At 47.9% G+C, this 22986-nt stretch overlaps 1 protein-coding gene across 1 annotated transcript in view; it reads left to right on the plus strand.

Annotated features, from left to right (window-relative positions):
* Positions 1–22986, plus strand: part of CREB3L1 (cAMP responsive element binding protein 3 like 1) — a 66152-nt gene that overhangs the window by 40566 nt on the left and 2600 nt on the right. The window contains 10 exon segments of the mRNA XM_038408034.2: positions 3542–3702; positions 5566–5644; positions 8974–9131; positions 10552–10701; positions 11440–11498; positions 14981–15021; positions 15024–15048; positions 17921–18020; positions 21838–21958; positions 22427–22691. Of these exon segments, the coding sequence (XP_038263962.1) occupies positions 3542–3702; positions 5566–5644; positions 8974–9131; positions 10552–10701; positions 11440–11498; positions 14981–15021; positions 15024–15048; positions 17921–18020; positions 21838–21958; positions 22427–22691 (1159 nt within the window).

Raw genomic sequence — 22986 nt, forward strand, 5'->3', positions numbered from 1 at the left:
TTGACACACGTGGTCTTGACACACGCACACACTGAAAATAAATAAAATGAGAATAAAGATTATAATGATAGGGTGAGAAGCAAACAGGATGGAGATGCAGGGAACAGTGAAACATAAAACAAAGATGTGCAGTTGTACTAAGCTAACTCAGGAGCTTGTATCTGTTACACTTGTCACCTCTTCCCCTGCATCCTCTTTCCATATATTGTCATGTCTCTGCTTAGACTGCAAGCTCTTGGGGGCTTTCCTATGTCTGTAGAGAGCCTAGCACATATCTGGGACTCTGAGGGTGATGATTGCTCTTGTGCAGACTGTGCACCAGTTAAACCCCACTTAAATCAATAGGACTGAAGTAATGTGCCAGCCTTACATTATTAGTCAGATGGTGCAATTCACCTCTGTGCAGTGAAGAAGTACAAAATATCATTGTGGCAGGCATACATGTCAACTCACACAGTCACATGCAGGGAATAAAAAACTGCATTTCCAGGGTTATATCTGGCTCATATTTGAATTGATACACATTTTAATCCATCTCTGAATTGGGGTCAACTACCTATGCTGAAATTGTGTGGGTTAAACCTCCATTTTAATGTGTACTTATATTTGAACCCAAATCCAGATGTATCTCTGCATTGTACCTATTAGTGCTGCCCTTAAAACGCAATGCCAGGGGGGGGGGGGGGGGAGGGAGGTGGAGGGAAAAATATTTTCCTTTAATATCTGTGAGGGTTAACTATACCCTTTCAGCCTACAGCATTCTCAAGGGAATCTAAGCTGTCTCTAGTGTTGGAGCTGGCTGTTGCTTTTTACACATTGGTTTCTCCATGCTTCCCTGCTGTCCTCAAAAACTTCAGAATCCTGCCCATCCCAGGCTAGACACCCACTAATTCAGTTAGATTGCAAGATTCAGGTTGCTCATCAGTCTCATGACCTTGTTTTTCAGTGGAATCCACTTACCTAATAGGTTATGGGTACAAATATGGAACCTCTGGTTCCAGGTATCAGATTGCAGTTCTGCTGACCAGGGAGTGCAGGCATGATTTCATGTCCAGGAGCCGGCTACAGTTCTCTAGAGCAGAAGGTGTAGGTCTGATTACATGCAACTGGGTGAGCTATTGATCTGTAAAGTCCAATTCCATGCCAACAAGCAGGCTGTGGTTCTATAGCACAGAGAGGAAAGAGAAATGAAGACACTACATTTAAATATATTCCCCTTCTCCCCTCATTTTTCTTCACTCCCTTCTCCATTTCCAGAGGAGCAATGAATTTCTATATCTGTGTGTGATGGGTCCATATTTTTTACTGCACACCCATTCCAAATATCTGACCATAAACAATGTATCTAGAAAAGCATGCTGAGTCAGAATCTCCTGGCACAACTCACACAGCAGAATCCAGACCCATCTTCAGTGTTTCTAGATCATCTGTACCTTTGGGATCCACCAAGGCTGTGGAATGTAGATGCATCCATGAAAAATGCCTTCTCATCTGGCCCTTAACGACACCCTATTGGCTGGTTCATCTCTGTAACCCAATAGCTCTTGTAATAAATCTTGCAGGGTGGGACAGACAGAGGGGCTTGGCATGGGGACAGGAGAAGGAAAGACAGCATGTGCTTGTTTGAGTGTTCACTGCTTGGCCTATTTGGAGTGACAGAGCTGGGGGCTGCCCTCTCACCTAGTTTATTCTAGACAGAAAGAGCCCCTTGCTTGCCCTCTTCTGCTTTGATTAGTAACAAGTCCAGCAGCCACAGCTCTTGCAGGCAGAAGGGGTGCTGTTCCTCTCACAGAAAGGGACATGTAAAGCTTTCCAGTCCCGCTTTTACCTTTGTAGCAGAACAGCTGGATGGAGGGGAAAGTTCATCCAAGGTTTCTGGGTGCAGTTACCTGTGGCCTTGTCACCCCTTCTCTCCCGCACTCTCCAAAATACAGGGCCCATCCACACTAGAGCTGCAACAGTAGGTTCTGTTGCTGGTTATGGCTTGGTCCCCTTAACAGGTAATACAGTTCAGCTTGTGTCCACATAGCAGCTTTGCTGCCGTCACTATTGTGGTATGTGTTCACACCTACTAGAGTGCCTAATCATGTTTGCATTGGTGCATTCTGGGAAAATCTAGGTACCTATCCCATAGTGCCCCAGCAGAGAATAGGCAGAGAATAGATATACATACAGAGCAGCACCAGCAGGGCATGTGGAAGTATGCTCGGGGACATCCTACTGCACAGAGAGCTGGGAGGAAGGAGGACAAGCCCAACCAGTTACACAGGCACAGTTAGGGAACCCTGTCCGCACAGCAAAATAAGTGTGCCAGACTAGTTACAGGAAGAGAGCCAGCACAGGCCACTGCTAAAGGTGACACTGTTTACAGCTCTAATTACTGCCAGAGTTTTAACTACATTCTGTGTGGGCACAAACCAGGAACTAAATTCTGTGCTGCCTCCTAGAAAGCATAGCCCAGGAGCAGTTTGGACAAAGGTGACTTTAAACCACCTTTGTGCCATCTGGATTCTGAGTGCACTCGGGGCTGATGTTGCCCCCACATAAGTGGCTGCTCTAACTTATGGCAGCTTATGGCTGCCTACAGGGCTACTCAACAGCGCAGGATGGCCACCCGCTCTCTGACCCTGGCGTGTGCCCTACACTGGGAGCTGCACAGAGGAGCAGTTTATGGCTGCATACACAGGTCTTGTGCAGTTCCTACACCAGAGGAACTCTCTTTTGGGCTTTTGTGACCCCTTTGCAGTCCCTAGCTTCTGCCAGAGCAATGTCTAGGGACCAGGGTAGTGGCAGAGAATCTGGCCTCCTGATTAGAGCTAACCAGGCCATAGTTAGAACTAGCCAGCATGCAAACTGGTGATATGCTGTGTTAATGGCAATAGTGTGACAGGGCCAATGAGTTTCCTGTGCTGAGATAAAAGAGGAAGGGAAGTGCATTAGGGAGGAGGATGTATGACTTGAACCAGGTGCAGATTAGCTTCTTGGCAGGCTGAGGTGTCTAAGGAGCAGGAAGGATGGGACCAAAACTCCAGAGTAGAGGCCAAGTGACTTCACCTTCTCTGAATTGACCATTATCTCTTTTTGTCTGAGATCCAGCTCCTGTGATCTCCTGTCCCCATAAATATTCACACCCCAAGCACGCACACAGAGGGGGGCACTCAGGCCCATTAGGTGTTTCTCAGAGGGCTTTCCCTCTCCCTCTACACTAATGCTCCTCATGGTGGAGACTGCAGCCTGCTTCTGCCTGGGTGTGGGGAGCAGCATACATGCATTCCTCCATACCTGGAAAATGAATGTCAGCACCAGTAGTGTCCATGAGGAGAGGGATTAACTGACCCCTTAAATATTGAGGCTATACACATATTTGTGCAGCAGCAGTGCCTATCACAGATCTTAATGCAGAAGAGAGACACCTATATCCCCCACACACATTGGAAAGGGACCCTTTGCCAATAAAGGCTTCTGATGTCTCTTGCCTTGTCCTGTTATGCTGTCCCAAGAAGCTTGGTGGAGTTTGATTCTCATGCTGTGCTTGTTTCAGACCTGGAGAGCGGAGTGTGGTCCCTTGGGCACAAGCTGTGCTCCATTATGGTGAAGCAGGAACAGAACCTGGCTCCAGAACTTCCTGAATCCCAGCTTGCAGCCAGTTTAGTGCCAGCACTGAACCTCAGCCCACTGCAGAGACTGCCGGCACCTGAAGAGGTGAGCCCGTTTTACCCAGAATACGTGCCTGGCTATGTATCTGGTAATTGGAACTTCCCAACAACAAACTCTGACACTGTCTTGGCTCTGCGGGTCCCTTGACTGCAGTTATAGGGTCCTCCTGGACAGGAGGCTGAAGGTGAAACAAAGCTGATGCCCAACCATTTCCTTATTGCTAGTAATTTTTCACTTGAAATGACAATTAGAACGGTCTTAGGCTCAGTGTTAAACTCACTCCCCGTTTTAATTAAAAGAGCAAAAGGACCAAGGGGAACTTACTTCTCCTGTGTAGACACTGAAAGATTTACCCCTCTACAACACAGTAGACTTGAAATTATTAACAATGTGGGTTAGATTCAAACCAATGTCCTTGAGGCACTTGGTGTGCAATTTACGAACTCCAGAGCCATCTAGTTGTTCACTAGCATTTCTACTTGATGGAAGGCCCTTTCCTTCCAGTCTGCTGATATTTCTTTAGCCCTTGGGGAGTCCATTTTGCTGGTGAGTGTTCAAAGGCACTTCCCCAATGAGATAATTTTAGGGAAGGCAGAATTAAGTAATGGGCTGAATATGAGCCTCATACTCCTGAGTCCCTCTCCCAGTCCTGCCACTGACTTGTCATGTGGCCTTGGGCACATCATAAAACCTCTCGCTTTCCCAAGCTGAACAACAGGGATAACAACCCTTCTCTGAGGTTCCAGTTGTTGTTGTTTGTGAGGGCAGGTTGATGCCACACACTAAGTGTTCATGATTGTTATGAATATTTCCAAGAACTGAGGGACCAGAGCTCTTGCCCACTCCCAAGTCCTTAAGATGTCTGTTTCTCTGAAGAACACTTGCTGCCCTTGGTGACATGGGGGTGACTGAAGGCTCCGTTTGGCCCTGGTTCCCGTGGGGGTTCTTCTGAGATGGGAGGTTTGTCCAATCTTGCATGGTGATGAACTGTCTTGTATCTTGTGGCCCATCAGATACAGTAGATCCTTTCCTGGTTTCTCTTCCTTTTTTCACTCATGTTGGGCATCTTCCCTTTCAGACAATTCTAATAAACAAATCAACTATTCAAGCCAAAAATGCACATAAACTTCCTCCATTATTTACACAGCTTGAACTTGCCATGCCCTCGAATGCAGATCTGTTTTGTGTGCCTGGCAGTTGTAGCAAGGTCCACACTCAGCTGTGTTTACCGTCTGGGGGAGTTTGCAATGTATCTGTTTAGTGTAAAAATCTCTCTTGCCTGTGGTGGAATGGGGGAAGGGAGGCTGGGAGCAGGGGGGCAGTTCAGTCCAGCTGGGAAGAACGTGCTGTTCATGTTAACTCTTAATCTATTTGATCAGAAACAGCTGTTCAGTGGCCCTGGTGAAAGTCCTAAGTGCACTAGAGGGGTTTTACTCTATTTCTCAAAGCCTTATAAATTCCCCCAGCTCTGATTAAGGCAGATCTAAGAGAGGCATCCCTCTTGAATTGGGAGGTCAGTTTAAAGAGTGCTTTCTGGGCCTTGAGCTGGGCTAATGGCCAAGGAGGTAGTAGTCTTCATTCAGAGATGTTGCCTTATCATCTGCAGTGGCAGCATGGCTGTGTGTGCTTCCCCTCCCTCAGCAAATACACTTGTTTGTATTTGCTGTTTCAGGCAAAGATAGAGATTTTTGATGTGATTGTGTGCTGTTGGTTGTCAGCATACTTGCTGCTAGTGCAGCCAGCAGGCTGGCGGGATGGGCTTCAGGGCACGGGGTGGAATGTGGCAGAGTAGAGAGTTAGTGAAGCAGTAGCTGTAATCAACACACTCTGCAAGGGCTGTTTGTGAAAGGTGGGGAGGGAAGTGAAAAAGACATTCAGAGACAGCTGTGTACTTTTGCTCTTTCACAGACTCCTGTAGAAATGACTCCAGCACCTGTGATCAAAGCTGAACCCAAAGAAGTGAACCAATTTCTAAATGTACCAGCAGGTAAGAAAATAGAATCAGCCAGCTGGTACTTAGCCTAGTCGTGCATCCCCTCAATATTACACATATCTGGCTGTAAAGCTTCGTCACTCCAAGCCATGCGTATAGACACACAAAACAACTCTCATACTCCGAGCCTTACACATAGAATAAGAACAGGGCAGGCTGAGATGGGTTACCATGGATCCCCTATCTTCATGCAGAATTACCCGTGTTCAGATACAAATGGAATTACAGCATGTACGAATTGCCACATACAGAATTGTTTGCAACTCCTATGCACAAGAAACTACCTTACAGCTGAAAATATATATGAGAGACCTGAGCATTGAAAGCCTCACAGGGACCTTGGAGCTATCCAGAAACAACCATTCAAAAGCCAGGAAATTCGAAATTCAGTTTAATGCGAAAGGAACCCAAACATCTGAAGTCCAAAAATGCACAATTAAGGCTCCATTAAGAACTCTTTTCAGAGTAGCAACTGTGTTAGTCTGTATTTGCAAAAAGAAAAGGAGTACTTGTGGCACCTTAGAGACTAACAAATTTATTAGAGCATAAGCTTCGTGAGCTACAGCTCACTTCATCGGATGCATTCCACCAAATGCATCCAATGAAGTGAGCTGTAGCTCACGAAAGCTTATGCTCTAATAAATTTGTTAGTCTCTAAGGTGCCACAAGTACTCCTTTTCTTATTAAGAACTCTGACTGCCCCAGAGACACCCAGCCTAATCATGCTCCCACATACAATAGGGGGGTCAGCCCTCTAACCCAGAGCTGAGGCACTTCTCAAGCATCTGGTGACCTGTTGTGATACTGAGCAACCAGAGCCACTTGGGTGCATTAAGTACCATGGCAAGTGTGTGAGCCCCTAAAATGCTTTAATAATAAGAAAGCCTAAGTCCCAAATAGCACTTTTCATCAAAGTGCACTACAACGGAGGTCAATATCTTTATTCCCATTTTACAGATAAGGAAATTGAGGCACAGAGTGGTGCTCTTCCCCTGGAGATCTTACTGTGTTTGAGAGTGTGTGCTGGGAGGTGGTTTGGAGCAGTATAGCTGAGCCAGGGCACAACAGACTTTGCATGCTATTTTGGTTTGTATATCAGCCCATCATTGTGGTATCTGGATACCCTGTAAAGATCCTCAGCATTTTGGCAAACTCCCTAAAGATGGCAGAGCCAGTTCTCTGGAAGCTGGCTCAATTCAGGCATTGCTAATTTGGCACTGCGTGCCTTTTGAGACATGCTTTCTAGCATCTCTGATTTTGTCCTGGGCACTAGACCTCACCAAGGTCCATTAGAGAACTCTTTTTGTAACTGAGATTGTAGGGATACATTAGAAGGATTTTAAATTATGATGTCACCTATTTATGTCCTACATCTGTCTGAAATACCTGACTCAGATCTAGTAAAAACATTGTCCCTTGGCTGTCGGAGAGCAGTGACATCAGGAAGAGAGCCTGGCAGCCACAGCACAGCATTGTTGGGGCAGGAATGAGTGTGTATTTAGCAATTCTAACACACATCCTAGGCCCTGGGCACTTCACCATACTTCCCAACATTTCAAGTGCCTAAGCGGGACACAGCTGGTCACCACCAATCCTTGTGGAGCCATCTCCGCTGCAGCCACTGAGTCCATGCTATGCTCACCCTCCACCTTCCAGCCTGCGCCAACACCCGGTGCAGTATCACTCCTGTCTTTGAGCAACCCCACAGCCACTGAACATGCCTGGGTGAGGGGTTGATCGTGCCCAGAAGCAGCTGCCTCTCTGCCTCTTCCCAACCCCCTGCCAATGGTATGCACCATGTGTAACATGCTGCGTACAGCTGCGGGTGGGTGGGTCTCACTGAATGTGGGAAATGTTCTGTTTCAACCAAGACAGGGGTTTTGAGGATCAAATTGGATGGCCAGGTGAAATCCAGGCCTGCTGGGTGGTCTCCTTCACACTAATTAAAACTAACAATGCTGCTTACAGATATCACACCCCTATAGCACAGCCAATGGGTTTTTATGAATATCAATAAAACTGGCCTCCTTGCTAACAATGACCCTCGTCAAATTCACCATATTCCATCTCCTCAGCCTGCCTCTTCCCCAAACGTCTATGAAGAATGGTGGGCCTTGTAGCATGGCCAGGTTATCAAATATAGGCTGAGGCAGACAGAACAGGGAGCTTATCCAAGGACTAGAACCCTGTGCAGGGTACCACAGCCAACAATTCCCTCTTCTTTAAGCCAAGTGCATGGCAGCATAAGCACCTCTGCTGACTATAGTAGGTAGTTCCAATTCAAGTATTTCTTTGGGAAGCAAGTTCTGGTTCCATCTCCACCGGCAGGGACCTCATTCCAGTCCCCATTTATACCTCCTCCACCGTGGATCCAGCTCTCCCTCAGCCCAGGGATTTTCCTTCTCTCTCACCCACACAATACGTAAGCCAGTGCTACTGGGAGTCAAGTTCTTGGGGACTCCCTTGCACTCTGTTGTATAGGAACAGACTCCCTGTTCCCAAGGTTGCAACGCTATTTGGCCAGGCTGTCCCTCCAGCTGTACAGAGGGGCAACGGGGTCAAATTTCAGTGGCGTTGCAACCGTACTGATTTAGTATGGGACCACTGCTGAAAAGTGGTCAGGCCACGCCTGCTCCATCCCCTCAGTTTTGCAGCCTATGGAACTCTAAGCAAGTGCAAGAGGGGGAAGCATTCACCCCCAACTCCTCCTAATTGGCACCATTGACGGCAGCTGCAGCTGTATCACATGGGGTGAGAGGCACTGCTGAAATGTTCAATTTCCAAACTTTCCAGGGCTAAATTTTCAAGTGTCCATGATTCTGAATGTCTCAGACACAAAAATTGAAGCATCCAAAATCAGAGCTCCTGAGTGCTCTCAGGCCCCATACAGAGCACATATAGCAATGGAATCTCGAGGTGACAAAGGCCTGTATAAGGATGGCTAGCTTGCATCCTTCTTCTTGAGCATAGTTCAAAGAAAGTGATTTGGCCACAGGCAGTACCTGGGCACCAAAAACAGCCCTGGCTCCAATAAATGCCTCAAGGGCAAAGATGGAGAACGTGCTCTCTCTGTGTGGGTTATGGCACAACCTTGGATGGTTCTTCCATTTATTCCCCCCAAGCTACCAACATTGTCTGTGTCTTTCCTGGGTTGAGCCTCAGCTAACTTGCCCTCCTCCAGCCCCCAGTGTGCTATGGGCAGTGCTTTCTCCTTCCACCCCTCTCTCATGGAAGCACTTTGCCCTGGTGCTGTCCATGGCCCCACACCTATCCCAGTAGGTTGATGATGTAGTGATAAACGTGCTCTCCTTACTTCCCATTAGATGACCTGGTGCAGATGCCTCCAACGCCCCCCAGCAGCCATGGCAGTGACAGTGATGGATCCCAGAGTCCACGGTCCCTGCCTCCCTCCAGCCCAGCCCGGCCAGCTGCTCGCTCTTCCAGTGCAATCTCCACCTCACCTCTCCTCACAGCACCGCATGTAAGGAACTAGAAAGGAGACATCAGAATGCCAGCAGGATACAAGCTCCGCCACAGCCTAGAGTGCAGGGTTCTTTGTGCCCACAGGAGCTGGGAGACTTTACTTGGCTGTTAGTTGTTAGTCTCACTGTTGGTAATTTCTGCTCAGGCCCAGGACTGGATAACCAGAGGGGCGCTGCAAATCAGGAGTGAGGTCGATTGGCAGAGCTGGATGGGACCCCAGGCCTGAAGTGGTGGTGTGTGGGGGGAGTGTTGCAGGCAGGGGTCAAAGTAAGTCGGGACACTTACCAGTCTGGGGCCAGGGAGGGGTCTCGGGCAAAAGGGGCAGGGCTGGGGGTCAGCATTCCCCAGCCAGCCCTTCCAGGCTGCCTGGCCCTTGCCACCCGGGGCTCCTGTGTTGATTTAAAAGGGCCAGGGGCTCGGACGCCGCTGCTGCAGTAGTGGCAGCGGCGTCCGGAGCCCCTGGCCCTTTTAAATCGCTGGCCCCGAGGGCAGCTGCTCCCTTTGCCCCCCACCCCATTGGTGGTTGGCGGGGGAGGCAAAAGGGGCAGGGACATTAAAACACTGCAGGGTCCTTTGCTGTGGCAGCACTTTAATGTCCCTGCCCCTTTTGCCTCCCCTGTAGGCGGCCCTGCCAATACAGACCCTACCAGCAGGGCCGACGATGTGGGGAAGGGGCAGCGATGTTAAAGGATGGTCCTTTGCCATGGCAGCGGTTTGAGGATCTTTAAAGCACTGCCACAGCAAAGGACCGTCCTTAAATGCGGCAGCGCTTTAATGTTGCTGCCCCTTCCCCCCCCCCGGCTTTCCCCTCCCACCCAGTCGACAGCCCTGCCATACGGACCCTACCAGCAGGGCTGCCTACAGGGGAGGCAAAAGGGGCAGCACTTTAATGTGGCTAGGTATGGGCTGGTGCGGTTCTTACCGGTACGCTGTACTGGCCCATACCGGCTTCCTTTCACCCCTGGTTGCAGGTCAGGATTGAGATATATGCCAGAGAGAGTGAGGAAAAGATGCTTGCATAGCACCTGCCTGTGACTGCCATGCTCCAGCCAGTGTTAGTTAGTCCTTCACTTTCAGGACCACCAGATTCACTAAAGAACACTTAAGGGAGTTCCTGGCACAGGAATAACTGAGAAGTCAAGTAGAAGGGACATGTAGTAACTGCTTTTCATGAGCTCTACAACAAATGCCCATAGTCAACAACAGCTTGGGGAGCAGATGTATTAGTGAGCAGAGTGTGAAGCAGCTGGCTGGCTGTGTCACTGGGGACAGGTTCCCGTGGCTGCAGTGAAGACCATTGCCATGGGTTTATTTACAATGAGGGTCCCCTGTTGCGGTGGCAGCGGTGAGGACCCGTGGGATGGGATTCGTTGCTGATGCTCTGTCTGCCAATGATAGTTTTTGCTTGTGTATTTCAGAAGTTACAAGGGACATCAGGCCCCCTGCTCTTGACCGAGGAGGAGAAACGCACCCTGATTGCAGAGGGCTACCCCATCCCTACCAAGCTGCCCCTCACCAAAGCAGAGGAGAAAGCACTGAAGAGGGTCAGGAGGAAAATCAAGAATAAGGTCTCTCATTTCATTACATCTTAAGCAAATAGTTTAAATGCTTCAGAAACATCAAGTTGCGCAGATGTCATAGTCAGCCAGTGTAACCACACCATCCTATTGCTATGGTTACCCTCACCTCTCCCCGTCCTTCCTACAATCACCTATTGCAGCTTGTCCAAAGTATATTGTAAGCCCTTTGGGGCAGGGACCATGTTCTCCTCTATTGTTTGTTCAGCACCCAGCACTAAGGAGTCCAAATCCTGAATGAAGCCACTGGGCACTACCATAACATATATATTCAATCATATAGTTGGGTACAGGCTGTGAGATTCCCTGAGCCACTCAGATTCGCAGGAGCCCATGGGGGAGCTGAAGAGATCCTGCAGCATGTATTAGTCACCATTGGTGATTCAAAGATGGTTGAGAGCAAGATTCTTTCCAGCCAACCCCATCACGTAGCCACATGAGTCAGTAGGTTTCCGAGTGACCCCAGAGATGCCTGCAGGGGGCATGGGGTTCAGGCACATTGCAAAAGAGCTTTGTAACCTTCACATTGGGCAATTCTAAATGTCCCATTCTTGGCTTCCTAAGTGTTTTGTGGCCAGATGTGAAGGCAAGTGTGATAGCCCATTCTGCCTTTGGACAGAAGAAAGCGTGTGCAAAGGAAGCAGGCATGTAACAAAACTGGGGGGAGGGCAAAGAAGTGCCTTGAGGCTTATAGTGCTGACTCATGTTTGGTACTTCCTCACCTCCCAGATCTCTGCTCAAGAGAGTCGCAGGAAGAAGAAGGAATATGTGGAGTGTCTAGAGAAAAAGTAAGTGTCTTCTCCTCCCTTCTAAGCATCCAAACAAGGGTATTACTGGAGATGAGGACCACTGGCCTGCACACTGTCACTACTCATCCTGTTTGTGCAGTGCTTGGGGCTCTAAAGCCCATCTGGCTGTCCATTCCACATGCCAATTCTGGGGGCTAAAATTCAGCTTAAGCATTTCCTCCACAGAAATAGCTGCATCAGCCCCAAAGCGCTCTCTCCCAATCCCAGTACTGTAGAGGGATGGTCCAAAACACTACTGCTAGCAAAAGCAATGGCACTGCAATGCTTGGGCTGGCTGCCCTTGATAGTATCTTGTTCCCAGGGCTGTTAAGCTAAAAAATATTCTTAAAGGATCTGAGATTTCAACTGGCTCCTTTAATTAATTTCTGTGGTTCAGAGCACAGCCTAGTAGTGGTGACAACCTGTTTGTCAGCGGTGAGTCTTCAGCATGCAGGCGTTTGGGGTTTTAGTTCTAAATGTGATTCTCTATACAGGTGTCAGGTTATTTCATGAAATTTGTCTGGGGTTCTTGACACACAGATTTGGTTTGTGCACAACCCCCCCCCTCCTCCGCCTGACCCCAGACAGCCTATCAGACCCTTGCAGCTCTAGATTATTCCTTAAAAAGCCCACTCCTTCCGCTTGCTTTATTCTGTTTGCCCCCAATATGCCAGGCTTTATGACGTGGGTAGCGTGTTTGGTGAGATTAATATTTCCATTGTAGAAGCTGCTTTGGTCTGTGTGATCACTAATCGGGGCTTTGGGATGCCCTTTAAAATGGTGGGGGGAGGCACAGATTTTTCCCCACCAGCAAATGGCCCTCCTCTTTTCCTCTGAGGTACACCACCACGAGCACCTGACACCCCTAGTCGATGAGCTCCTATGCCCACCACCTCGAAATCTGAGTCAGTGGTCTTGTGACCCAGCATGCTGGGTCACAGTGCCACTGAGGTTTGGCCCAGGCAAAAAGTGGTCAGGCCATGGCTCAGGCCCCACTCTGGCTTTGCAGCCTATGCTAACTACAATGTGGATCAAACCAAGTAAATGACTTGTCAAGTACATACCCAAATACAGATGCTTCTGACATCCTATATTCAAATTTTGGTAGTGGTAGTGTGACTACCACTACATTACATGTGTATCTGCTCAGATCAGAAATCCCACATTTGCATGAATATATGGAGTAATTGTATATCTCACTGCTTTCTGCATATGCTGTTATCTACTTTGAATATGGTGGATGCCATGGGAGCATGGACATTTTGGGGCATTAAATACAATTCCCTCATCCCTATATGTTAAGATGATGATTCAAGTGGCTGATAGCCAGGAAGATGCTAAGGCCAAGTTTGTTCCCCAAAGTCCCCTGCTTGAATTTTAGTTTTCTCCTTATAATGTGAGCTAGGGCAACAGGATCTATTTCCGTTCATAGTTCCCAGTTTTTCTGTCTGTGTTGCAGTTACAAGTTTAATGTAATGGGACACTATCAGGTTAGAAATAATCTATGCCATGGCTCTGCAATCAGATCCGTGCAAGAGGCTCCCTGCACTTGTGTGGAGCCCCAAATGGGCCTCTCAGACACAGAAGCCAGTCCGCAAGGATCCAATTTCGTGACCAGTATTTTAAAATAGTGTCCTTTCCTGTGTCATTAATAACACCTGAGATCATTACCATGGACAGATTCTTTAAAAGGCCTAATTAACTTTTCACTTTCCTCTCTAAGTGGAGAGAACTGCACAGTGAAAATAGATGAGTCAGTTTCACCTTCTGGCTCTTATGCCCTTATGTAATATATTAGCTGTGTGTGAGCGTGTCTCCCTCTGGTGGTTAGCCCATATTAAGGATAAAAGTCTACCTCTTACAGCGGATGGGATTGCTCCTCTAGTCTGAGTGGCAGGGTTGTGCACTTTCAGTCCTGAAGGTCCTAGGTTCATTCCCCACTCCTGGCCATAGTGTCTGTATGTACATGGCTGTTTATTACTCTAGCGCTGTGCTGTAATATTTGGGCTACGGTGTAGGTTTACATTTTTAACAAAAAAATGTTCATTGGAATTTCAATTCCAAAACATTTTTATTGACCTTAATTAGCACAAAACCTACATTTTGGGCCTAAAAGGTTCAACCTGGCAGTGTCATTTTAAGCACAACTTTTATATTGAATGGGTAGTTCAGAAGCTGGACACGGTCATTTCACATGGTTGTATGTATTGGAAAGTCTTCTGTTTTATTATTGTCACTTCCATGGCCACTATTCTTCCCCCAGCCCTGCAGAAATTTCCCTTCAGCTGTTCCCCGTACTTTGCTGGATGCTTTCGCCATAGTAGTTCCAGAGAAGAACTTAGAGAAAAGAGAGAGCATGTAGGTTCTCCACTGCCCTCCAATGGCTAGAGCTGGTCATGTGTTTGAGCCGGGGATTCTCTTTCTCTAATAGGGTGCAGCTAATGCAAATTCTCCTTTAGTTCAGGGGGAAGAGAGGCCAGAATTGTTCTAGTGGAAGGTCTTCTGTTCATGTTTTCCGTGGCCATGGATGTAATTTGCTGATGATGGAGACATTTATGTGGCCTTGCATTTATTACAAATTGTCCTACATGTAACATGGCTCTAATGCAGAGGTGGGCAAATGACGGCCCACGGGCCACATCCGGCCTGCGGGATCCTCCTGCCTGGCCCCTGAGCTCCTGGCCCGGCCCCTCCCCTGCTGTTCCCCCTCCCCCACAGCCTCAGCGCACCGCCAGCACAACACTCTGGGCGGCTAGGCAGCGCAGTTGCAGAGCTGCGGCCTGACCCGGTGCTCCAGGCAGCATGGTAAGGGGGCAGGGGAGTTTGGGGGCTGTGGTCAGGGGTGTGGACAGAGGTCAGGGCGGTCAGAGGGTGGAGAACAGGGGAGTTGGATGGGGCAGGGGTCCCGGGGGGCAGTCAGGAATGGGAGGGGTTGGATGAGGTCAAAGGGGGCAGTCAGGGAACAGGGATCAGAGGGTGGTGAATGGGGCAGGAGTCCCAGGAGAGTGGTCAGTGGGCGAGAAGCAGGGGGGTCGGATAGGAGGCCAGGGCCGGGCTACCCCTGGCTGTTGGGGAGACACAGCGTCCCCTAACCGGCCCTCCATACAATTTTGGGTACCCGATGTGGCCCTCAGGCCAAAAAGTTTGCCCGCCTCTGCTCTAGTGACTCTTCCAGACCCAGTGAGAGTCTCTTCCCAGGTCTGAGTCTTGTAGCCACTTGGCACCATGCGAGTGAAACACTGCAAAGGAATTAATGTGCATTGAAGGGATTCAGTCTTTGCTCTGATCCTTTGATTGTTAGCATCAGCTGAGAACATGTAGCTAGACAGCACATGATCATTTGATTCTGGGAGTTGGGAGTACATCTGCCGGAGGCTGAAGCCACACGGCTGTTCAGGGGCTGGACTCTGATGGAGGATGGGCCAATGTTGTCTCTTTTTTGCAGCGTTGTAATTAACGGATTTGGGTTTTATTTCCTGCAGAGTTGAGACTTTCACATCTGAAAACAATGAACTGTGGAAAAAGTGGAGACCTTAGAAAATGCAAACAGGTGAGAGAAGCCAAACCCCGATCTCTTCTGGGGTGCGCTGCCAAGAAGGGAGGCCAGGGGAGTGCTTGGAAGGAAAGAAAAGGCAACCCTCCCCCAATTCCTGGCAGAATCTGGGCTGCTCAGCAGGGCCTGGTTTCCCCTCCAATGGCAGCAGCAATTCAGCTGGGTTTGGTTAGTGAGTGTGGAATGTTTGTGTTGGGTCAGCCAGGCAGGGGTTGTCAGCAGAGAAAGGGAAGGAGCAAGGGAGCTTTCTGCCATCCCTTCCTTCCTCTCCTCTCTGCACAGCCCAGAATCCTTCTCTGGATTCTGACTGTCATTCAAACCCTCCACTCTTCTCCTTGTCTCAATGGAAGCTCCCATGCAGGAGGCCTCCGAAGGTGTGACACCCATCTCTCAACCCCCTTGTTCTGTTCTCTGAAGCACAGAGTGCTATTAAGTAGCAAGGCCTGGGAGAAGACAAGAGCATAAGATACCAGTTTGGGATTTCCCTAGAAAGAGCTATGTTTACAAGGTGACTGGACAGACTCTAGGAACTTTCTCCTTATCTGACGTGGGCATAGGTCCCATCTAACCCAAAGCAGCTCTCTCCAAACCTGACACCAGTGCAGACCCTGTTATCCCCTGCAGCCTGAGGGAGCCCTCTTGGTGTCTGGCACCCATGCAGATCCCATTATATGCCCCACCTCCCCCCAGCAAAGCCTGTGGGAGCTTCCTCCTTGTCTGACACTGCTACAACTGCTTGCCCAAGGGAGTAAGTCTCTCCTCTCAGCCCTAAAGCAGGCCTTTGGCTTCCTGGGCTGAAAATCTGGAGAGTGCATGGGGTCTCGGTGCTCACAACTGGCAGCCTCTCCACCCCAGGAATTTGTTTCCTTTGAATCTATAACATGGAAGGCACATACACATGCCATAGAAATAGGAAGCAACACTTGGAATTGGAGTTAGCTTTGCTCCTTTCACTGTGCATGTGTGGCAGAGCAAGAGCAGAGTCAGCAGGAAGGGACTGCCAGAAGTTTGGGGTGAGTAGGGAGGCTCTCCTTAACGTATTCCTATGCACATGTTCCCTTTGTTCTGATTTCACAACCTCCTAGACATGCACTTAGATGCACTCCTCACAGTCACACAGGCTCTGGCAGCTGCACATGGGGATTCCTTTCATCCATGAGCCTTCGGTCCACGGGACAGGAACTGACTGGTGATCCTATTAACCAAACCCATCTTCCCACTTGACCCCACCAGCATGACTAGGCTATATTCATGACTGCGCCAGGGCTATATTCCTCTCTGACCTTGCTCTGAGGCTCTTTGTCAGACTCTTTTTCTCTGATCCCCTGACGCTGAGGCTCTGACCCCAGCTTCCAGGTCAGACGCTGCTCTTTAGAGACCCTGGAGATGTCAGGCAAATGCCTTCCCAGCAATCAGTGGTTAACTTTTGTAACCTCATAGATGGCTGGGGCATGCCACCTGCTGGGAAGATTGTGAACTGCAGCCCATCTCTCCCTTCCCAGCACAACCTCTGAATTTCCTCCATCTGTGCTTTTGAGAAGTAGCCAGGAGCAGAAGCAGCATTGTCAATCCCAAGCATTCAAAAGTCATGAGTCAGGATCCCATATTCATGTGATTGGCTTAAAAATCACAAGTTCTTACAAAATAAGAAACACTGAGTTCATTTTATTGGCCTTGTGAGCCTGCAGAGGCACCTTTTCCACTTTCCTCCATGGTCATGCGGGCTGGAAACTAACTTTTAATACATATGAATTCTAAGCTTCTCCTGGAATCACCTGATTCCAGGAGCTGGGGCTTTAAGAAAAACACCAACTACTACAAGACTTGCAATAAGATTGCATGAGTTGGCAATGCTGCCGAGGAGAAATTACTAGGCAAATTGTAACAAGGAAATCTGGGCCCCCTAGCTACACAGCCCAAGGCTCACTAATGCTCCTTGCAACCCCCACAACCTCCACACATCCCCCCGGTAAATTCCTTTGCCGGGCCAGCTAACCAGTTCTGCCCTTTAGTGGGCAGCACGTAATGTGTCCATAACTGGAGGGCCATTACATGTGAGGTAATTTAAACAAGACAGTGAGCCTGTTCTGTGTCAGCCAGGGCAACCAGAGGAGGAATTATTCACTCAGCTCTATATTTGGTTTTGCCCACAGCCCCCTGCAGCATCTGCCAAGAGAGATGAAGTTGAAACAGATCACATTTTATTTTTGCTTCCCTCTCAGCCGTATGCTCCAGGGGGTGTGGTTAGTGCTATGGGATGTGCTCCCCTAGGCAGGCCATTAATCCAGTTTCGGCCAGACAGCCTTCATTTTCTAGGGTTTGTCCCCTGTCCGGTACTGAGACAAAACCAGATGGGGGTTTGTCTGGCATCACAGATGAGGGACGCCATTTTGAACAGTGTGCTGCCCTGCCCCTGCCAGCGTGAGCTCACCCACCCGTGTCTGTGAGGTCACACCACCGGGGCGGGGTCATGCCGTTCCCAGAAGTACTGGAATCTCCTGTATTGTGGGGTTGTGGCAGTGGCCATACTATGCACCCCACCCTGGGTATTGGATGTATCTGGGCAGCCTGGGCTGAAGTCCAGGTCTGACAAACTCTGATTATGGGAGATCAGGGCAGAGGGGGTTTATGTGGCACGAGGAGAAGAGGTGTCCTTCGCCCAACTCCTTTCAGCTTCATTGCCTCATCACTATCCCCTTCATTTCTCTGCTTCCCAGGCCTATCTGGTGGGAGGACTTGGACAAGTGAGGGAGCTCTTCTCATTCTGAGGAAAGCTGGGGTGGACATTGGAGAGTCCAGCTTCAGTCTCATATCCCTCCGTGATCTTTCCCTCTTCATTGCACTGTTTTGTGGTTGTGTTCTTTCCTAGGACTCTGCTCCAGCAATTACAGAAGCTCCAGGCCCTAGTGGCTGGGAAGGTCTCCAGACCATATAAAATGGCTTCCACACAGACTGGAACCTGCCTAATGGTATGTGCCTCAGGCCCTCCATTCTTTATTTGCCATGATTCCTTTTGTACCTTTATCCATCACCTCATTCCCAGACAAGCCAGGGATTGTTCCCTGTAGCATGCTTCCTGCCTTGAATAACTAGTGGATACTATGCCAGTGTCCAGCAAAAAGAGGGGATTTATTTAGACTAATTATTTCCTCAGAGCCCAGAAGAGCCTCTTCCCTGTTTCACTGCTTTATAGTCCCCAGCTTTGAGGCCAAATATAGGAATTGCCAGACTGGATAGACCTGGGTTCCCTCTTGTCCATTATCCCACCTCTGACAGTGGCCAGGCTAGATGTTTCAGAAGAAGGTGTAAGAAACCATGCTGTAGGCAGTTCTGATGAAATAATCTGTCCTCAGGGAAGTTTATACACTGAAGCAGGAGGGTTTATACCTGTATTGTATTTTTTGTATCCCCTCTAATATCAGTGTGGATGTTCTCATTAACCATAATGCCTGATCCTTTTAAGAATCCTACTACGCTCTTAGCTTCAGATAGCTTGTGGCAGGAGTCCCACAAGTTAATTCTGCGCTGTTTAAAAATCATTCCCTTTTCCCTGTTCTAACTCTGTTGCCTTTCAGTTTCATTGAATTCCCCCAAGTTCTTTTATTATGAGAAAGGATAAACAGAAGTGTCTGATCTACCTTCTCTGCACCATTCATTATTTAACTCTCTTTTGCCCCTTATTTGTATCCTCTCTAAACTAAGCAATCCCATTCTTTTCAATCTCTCTTCAGTCTCTCCATGCCTTCACTCATTCTCATTGCCCATCTCTGAACTCCCCTACAGCTGCAATTTCATTTTTTGAGAGTGGGTGAGCAGAACTGAGCATAGTGTCCCTGGTGAGAGTATCTCATTATAATAGCATTATAATATTTTCTATCTCATTCATCATACAAACAGCCTTTTCTTTGCTTTTTGTCAACCACTGCACATCAAGCAAAAGCTGTAATTGAGCTCTGACAATGGTGCCCAGATCTTTTCTCCTGTATGGTTTTAGTTAATGCTTAATGCAGCAAGATGTATGAATAGTTCAAATGATTCTTGCATCATCTTGTATTTCTCAACAGTGAATTTTATCCAGTATTGTGCTGCCTATCATTAACTTCGTTATCCCTCTGAAATACCTCAAAGTCTGCTCTAGCCTGGACTAACCACATCATTTTGTGCTACCTCCCTGTTTGGTCTTTTCACAGATAGTTGGTAGATCCATTCAACACCACAAGTCCTAGAATGGACACAAAGGCCACCTCACAATTAACCTTTGGCCATGGGGAATATTGACTTATCTGTACTTTATGTTTTTTTGCCTCTTGGATAGTTCCTGGTCCATGACAGATCTTTACCTCTCATCTTGCGACATCTAGAGTCATGTCCTTAATAGCTTCTTGTGCAGGACTTTGTCAAAAGTTCTTCTGAAAATCCAAATAAATTAAATCAGTTCTCCTTTATCCACCCCTTTGTTGACAGAGCCATCAGATTCTAGTAGATTGGGAGGCTACATTTTTCTTACAGAAGTTGTGCTGATTTCTTCCTAGTATATCAGGTGTTTCCAAATTTACTTTTAATCCTGATTCAGGACTCTTGAAACTGAAGTGAGCCTGTAATTCCTAGCATTTCCCCTTTTTACAGTTAGATAAAACATTTGCTACTCTCCAGGACTCCCATGTAGGAGAAGATTTTAATGAGTGATTGCATACTTTTGTTAGCAGCTCAGTCATTTCATTTCAAAATTCCTTCAGTACCGTTGGATGTAAACTATGTATCTGGGCCTAGTATCTCATTGCTCCTTCATGTATCTGTTTCTTCCTGGACCGCCTCAGTCTCTGACAACTCTTCATCTTTATTGCCTGGAAAGGGTAGGTCTGGGACAGGTATCTCCCAGCTGTGCTATAGACTAATGCAAAAAAATATATTCGCTTCTCAGCAATGTCTTATTTTCCTTAATTGCTGCCTTCACACCATGGCAGTCCAGCAGATGTGCTAGTTCTCTCACAGGCTTCTGGCTTCTGGTATATGTTAAGAACTTATTATTTGTTTTTCTATCTTTGGCTATTTGTTCTTGTATTTCCTCTTAGCCCTCCCAGTTTCCATCTTCCATTTCACCTTCCCTCGTTTATGCTCCTCTCTGCTGGCTTCATTACGGTTGAATTTCCATTTTCTGAAGGATATCTTTTTTGGCGCAAATAATCTTTTAAACTTTTGGATTTACCCATTCTGGGTTGTTTCCCCCATCCCCCCCATTTTCCTGAGTCCTAAGTTGGTGAGGGGCCTGAGTTCCTTTTTGTGCATAAGTAGCCTCCATTCAGAGAGATTTCAGAGTAGCAGCCGTGTTAGTCTGTATCCGCAAAAAGAAAAGGTGTACTTGTGGCACCTTAGAGACTAACAAATTTATTTGAGCATAAGCTTTCGTGAGCTACAGCTCACTTCATGAATAGCCTTCATGTTGAGTTTAACTAATCTAATTTCCTCACTTTTGACCATAGGAGCTTTTTTTGGACCAGCGTCTCCTTTTTTTTGAAATCCTCCTTTCTAAAGTATAGTGTCACCCTGCTAGAATTTGGTACTCTTCATAATACTGTGGTTACTTAGTCACTCAGCTATTGTTTCTTGATGAACCAACTTCTATGTGTTACTTAGGAGTGAATTAAAAATCTCTCCTCTTTTGTGCTCTAGAGCTAGCTGTTCCAAAAAGCACTTGCTTAAGGTATCAAAAAATTGCTTCTCTAGCCTTTGTCCTGGTGTGACACTTGACCAGTTTATACGTGGGTAGTAGAAATCACTCATTATTATTGTTTTTTACTAGACCATGTTACCTCCTTGATCTTTCCAGCACTGTGCAATCAATATCTTTTGGCCTGAGCTAGAGCCTAGTAGTATAACACTACTAGTCCATTTGTATTCTCGTGACATGGGATTTGTATCCATACAGATTCTCACTCTGAATTGTCATCGCTCTAGATTCTATAGAACCTCAAGTACACTGTTCCCACCGCACCCATCCACTTCTTGTGAGCTAACCTATCCTCCCTGTATAGTGATAAATCAGTATTACAATAGCCTATTGATTTTCATCATTCTACTGTGTTTCAATAATTCTAGTTATGTCAAGATCTTCTTCCACTGCCAGGCATGCTCATTCACCTATTTGTGCTTTTCATCTTCTCACATTTGTGTAGACACCAATAGTTTTTATTTTTGACCATTTGCCTGTTTTTATGTAATTCCTTAATCTGAATTCTGATAAATCAACAGGATGTCTGATCACAGGCTGATACTGGTCCAGTTTGTCAATCATTTCAGTCCTATCCTTTACTGGATACAGAGATATCTTTATTTAACTGCCATCCCTAGCAAATGTATTTGACCTGAGTGTTCCTCAGCACCTGTTGGCTTTCCCCTAGCTCCTGCTTTAAACAATGCCCCCAAACTGTATTCATTGTCTGTGCCAATAGTCTGGCTCCACCTCTTAGGTGTAGGCTCCTCTTTCCCAAACTGTTGCCCAGTGAATCTAACCACCTTCTCTTTATACCATCTCCCACCCATGCAATGAGACTCTGAAGTTGCCTGTCTAGCTGGCCCTGCACATGGAGCTGGCAGTATTTCAGAGAAAGTGACAGTAGAGGACAGCAGACTTAATCCTTTCTCCTGATAATCTAAGATGAGCAAAGTGAGTGACCCAGCTGTCAATCTGACCACATGGTCTCCCACTGCTGGGGGTTTGTGTGCTGGGATCACAGCATTGTCTTGTGGCTGGTAGCGCTGATGGGTTTTTTAATGTCTCACCCCCAGGTACTGGTGCTGTGCTTTGTTCTGGTCCTGGGATCCATGATGCCATGTCTCCCAGAATTCTCCTCCACATCACAGACAGTGAAAGCAGTTCCAGCCCCAGACATTTATACAACCAGTAAGAGTGAGTCCGACATGATACATTCCTCTAATCCCCTGGAAGTGCTTCTTGATAGATATACAGCAGGGAGAGCTGTCTCAAAGCAGTGTCCTGTCTATGCCTGCCTCAGCCTTGCCAGGGAGAGCTGTCTCAATGCAATGCCCTGTCTGTGCCTGCCTGGGCCCTGCCAGGGAGAGCTGTCTCACAGCAGTGCCCTTTTCCATTTGCCATTGTACCAAAACATGACAGATGCTAAAAGACAGGATGGGAGAAGAAAATCATGGACTCGTCTCCATTCCCCACAGAGAAGGCTGAATGTACTCCAGGGATGCTGTGTATGTACGTAGGTGCTGGGCTCAGGCAGCTGAGGTGGGACAGGCTGTGTTGGCATGTGTGGCTTGCAATGTGCTGGGGTGACTGTGTGCTGGACGGCTTGTGCCCCTGGGTTCTGCTCCTGTTCTCAGCATTTAATGGTGCTCTCTCCATTTACAGTTCAGTCCCGGAGCCTCCTGTTCTATGACGAGGGCGCTGGCTCCTTAGAGGAGGGCTACAGCTCCTTCCTCCCTGTGGAGCATCCTGTGGGCCAAGAGACTGACAAAGGGCAGTCTGAGGAGAGGAGACCTCAGGAGCACATACAGGGCCACCTGGCCAGGGCCCATGAGACAGCCAAGTACCTAAGCAAATCCCAGCTGCGGGGCCCGGACCAGAACCAAACTAATCCAACTCTGACCCACCTCAAAGACCAGTTCCAGGAGAGGTAAGCAGGCTGGAAACTCCTCTCCCTGCCCCACCTACTCCAGGGGCTTTGTCTCCAAACTCCAAAACAGCGGAGTCTGAGAGAAGGAGAGCGTCAGAGTAGCCCTGTCCTCCCAGCAAGGGGAGCTGTTTGACACAAGGCTCGGAGCTGGCAGGATAGACTCGCTCCTTTCCTGTTTCTGTCTCCTGGGAGTGCACTAATCCAGGCACTGTGGCTGCAAGGGGCTGCTCCCTGCAGGGGGAGCACAGGATCATGCGAGGCTCCATGGATCAGAAGAGTGGGGACCACAAGTGGG

Source organism: Dermochelys coriacea, chromosome 6, assembly GCF_009764565.3.
Source record: "Dermochelys coriacea isolate rDerCor1 chromosome 6, rDerCor1.pri.v4, whole genome shotgun sequence".
NCBI classification, from domain to species: Eukaryota; Metazoa; Chordata; order Testudines; family Dermochelyidae; genus Dermochelys; species Dermochelys coriacea.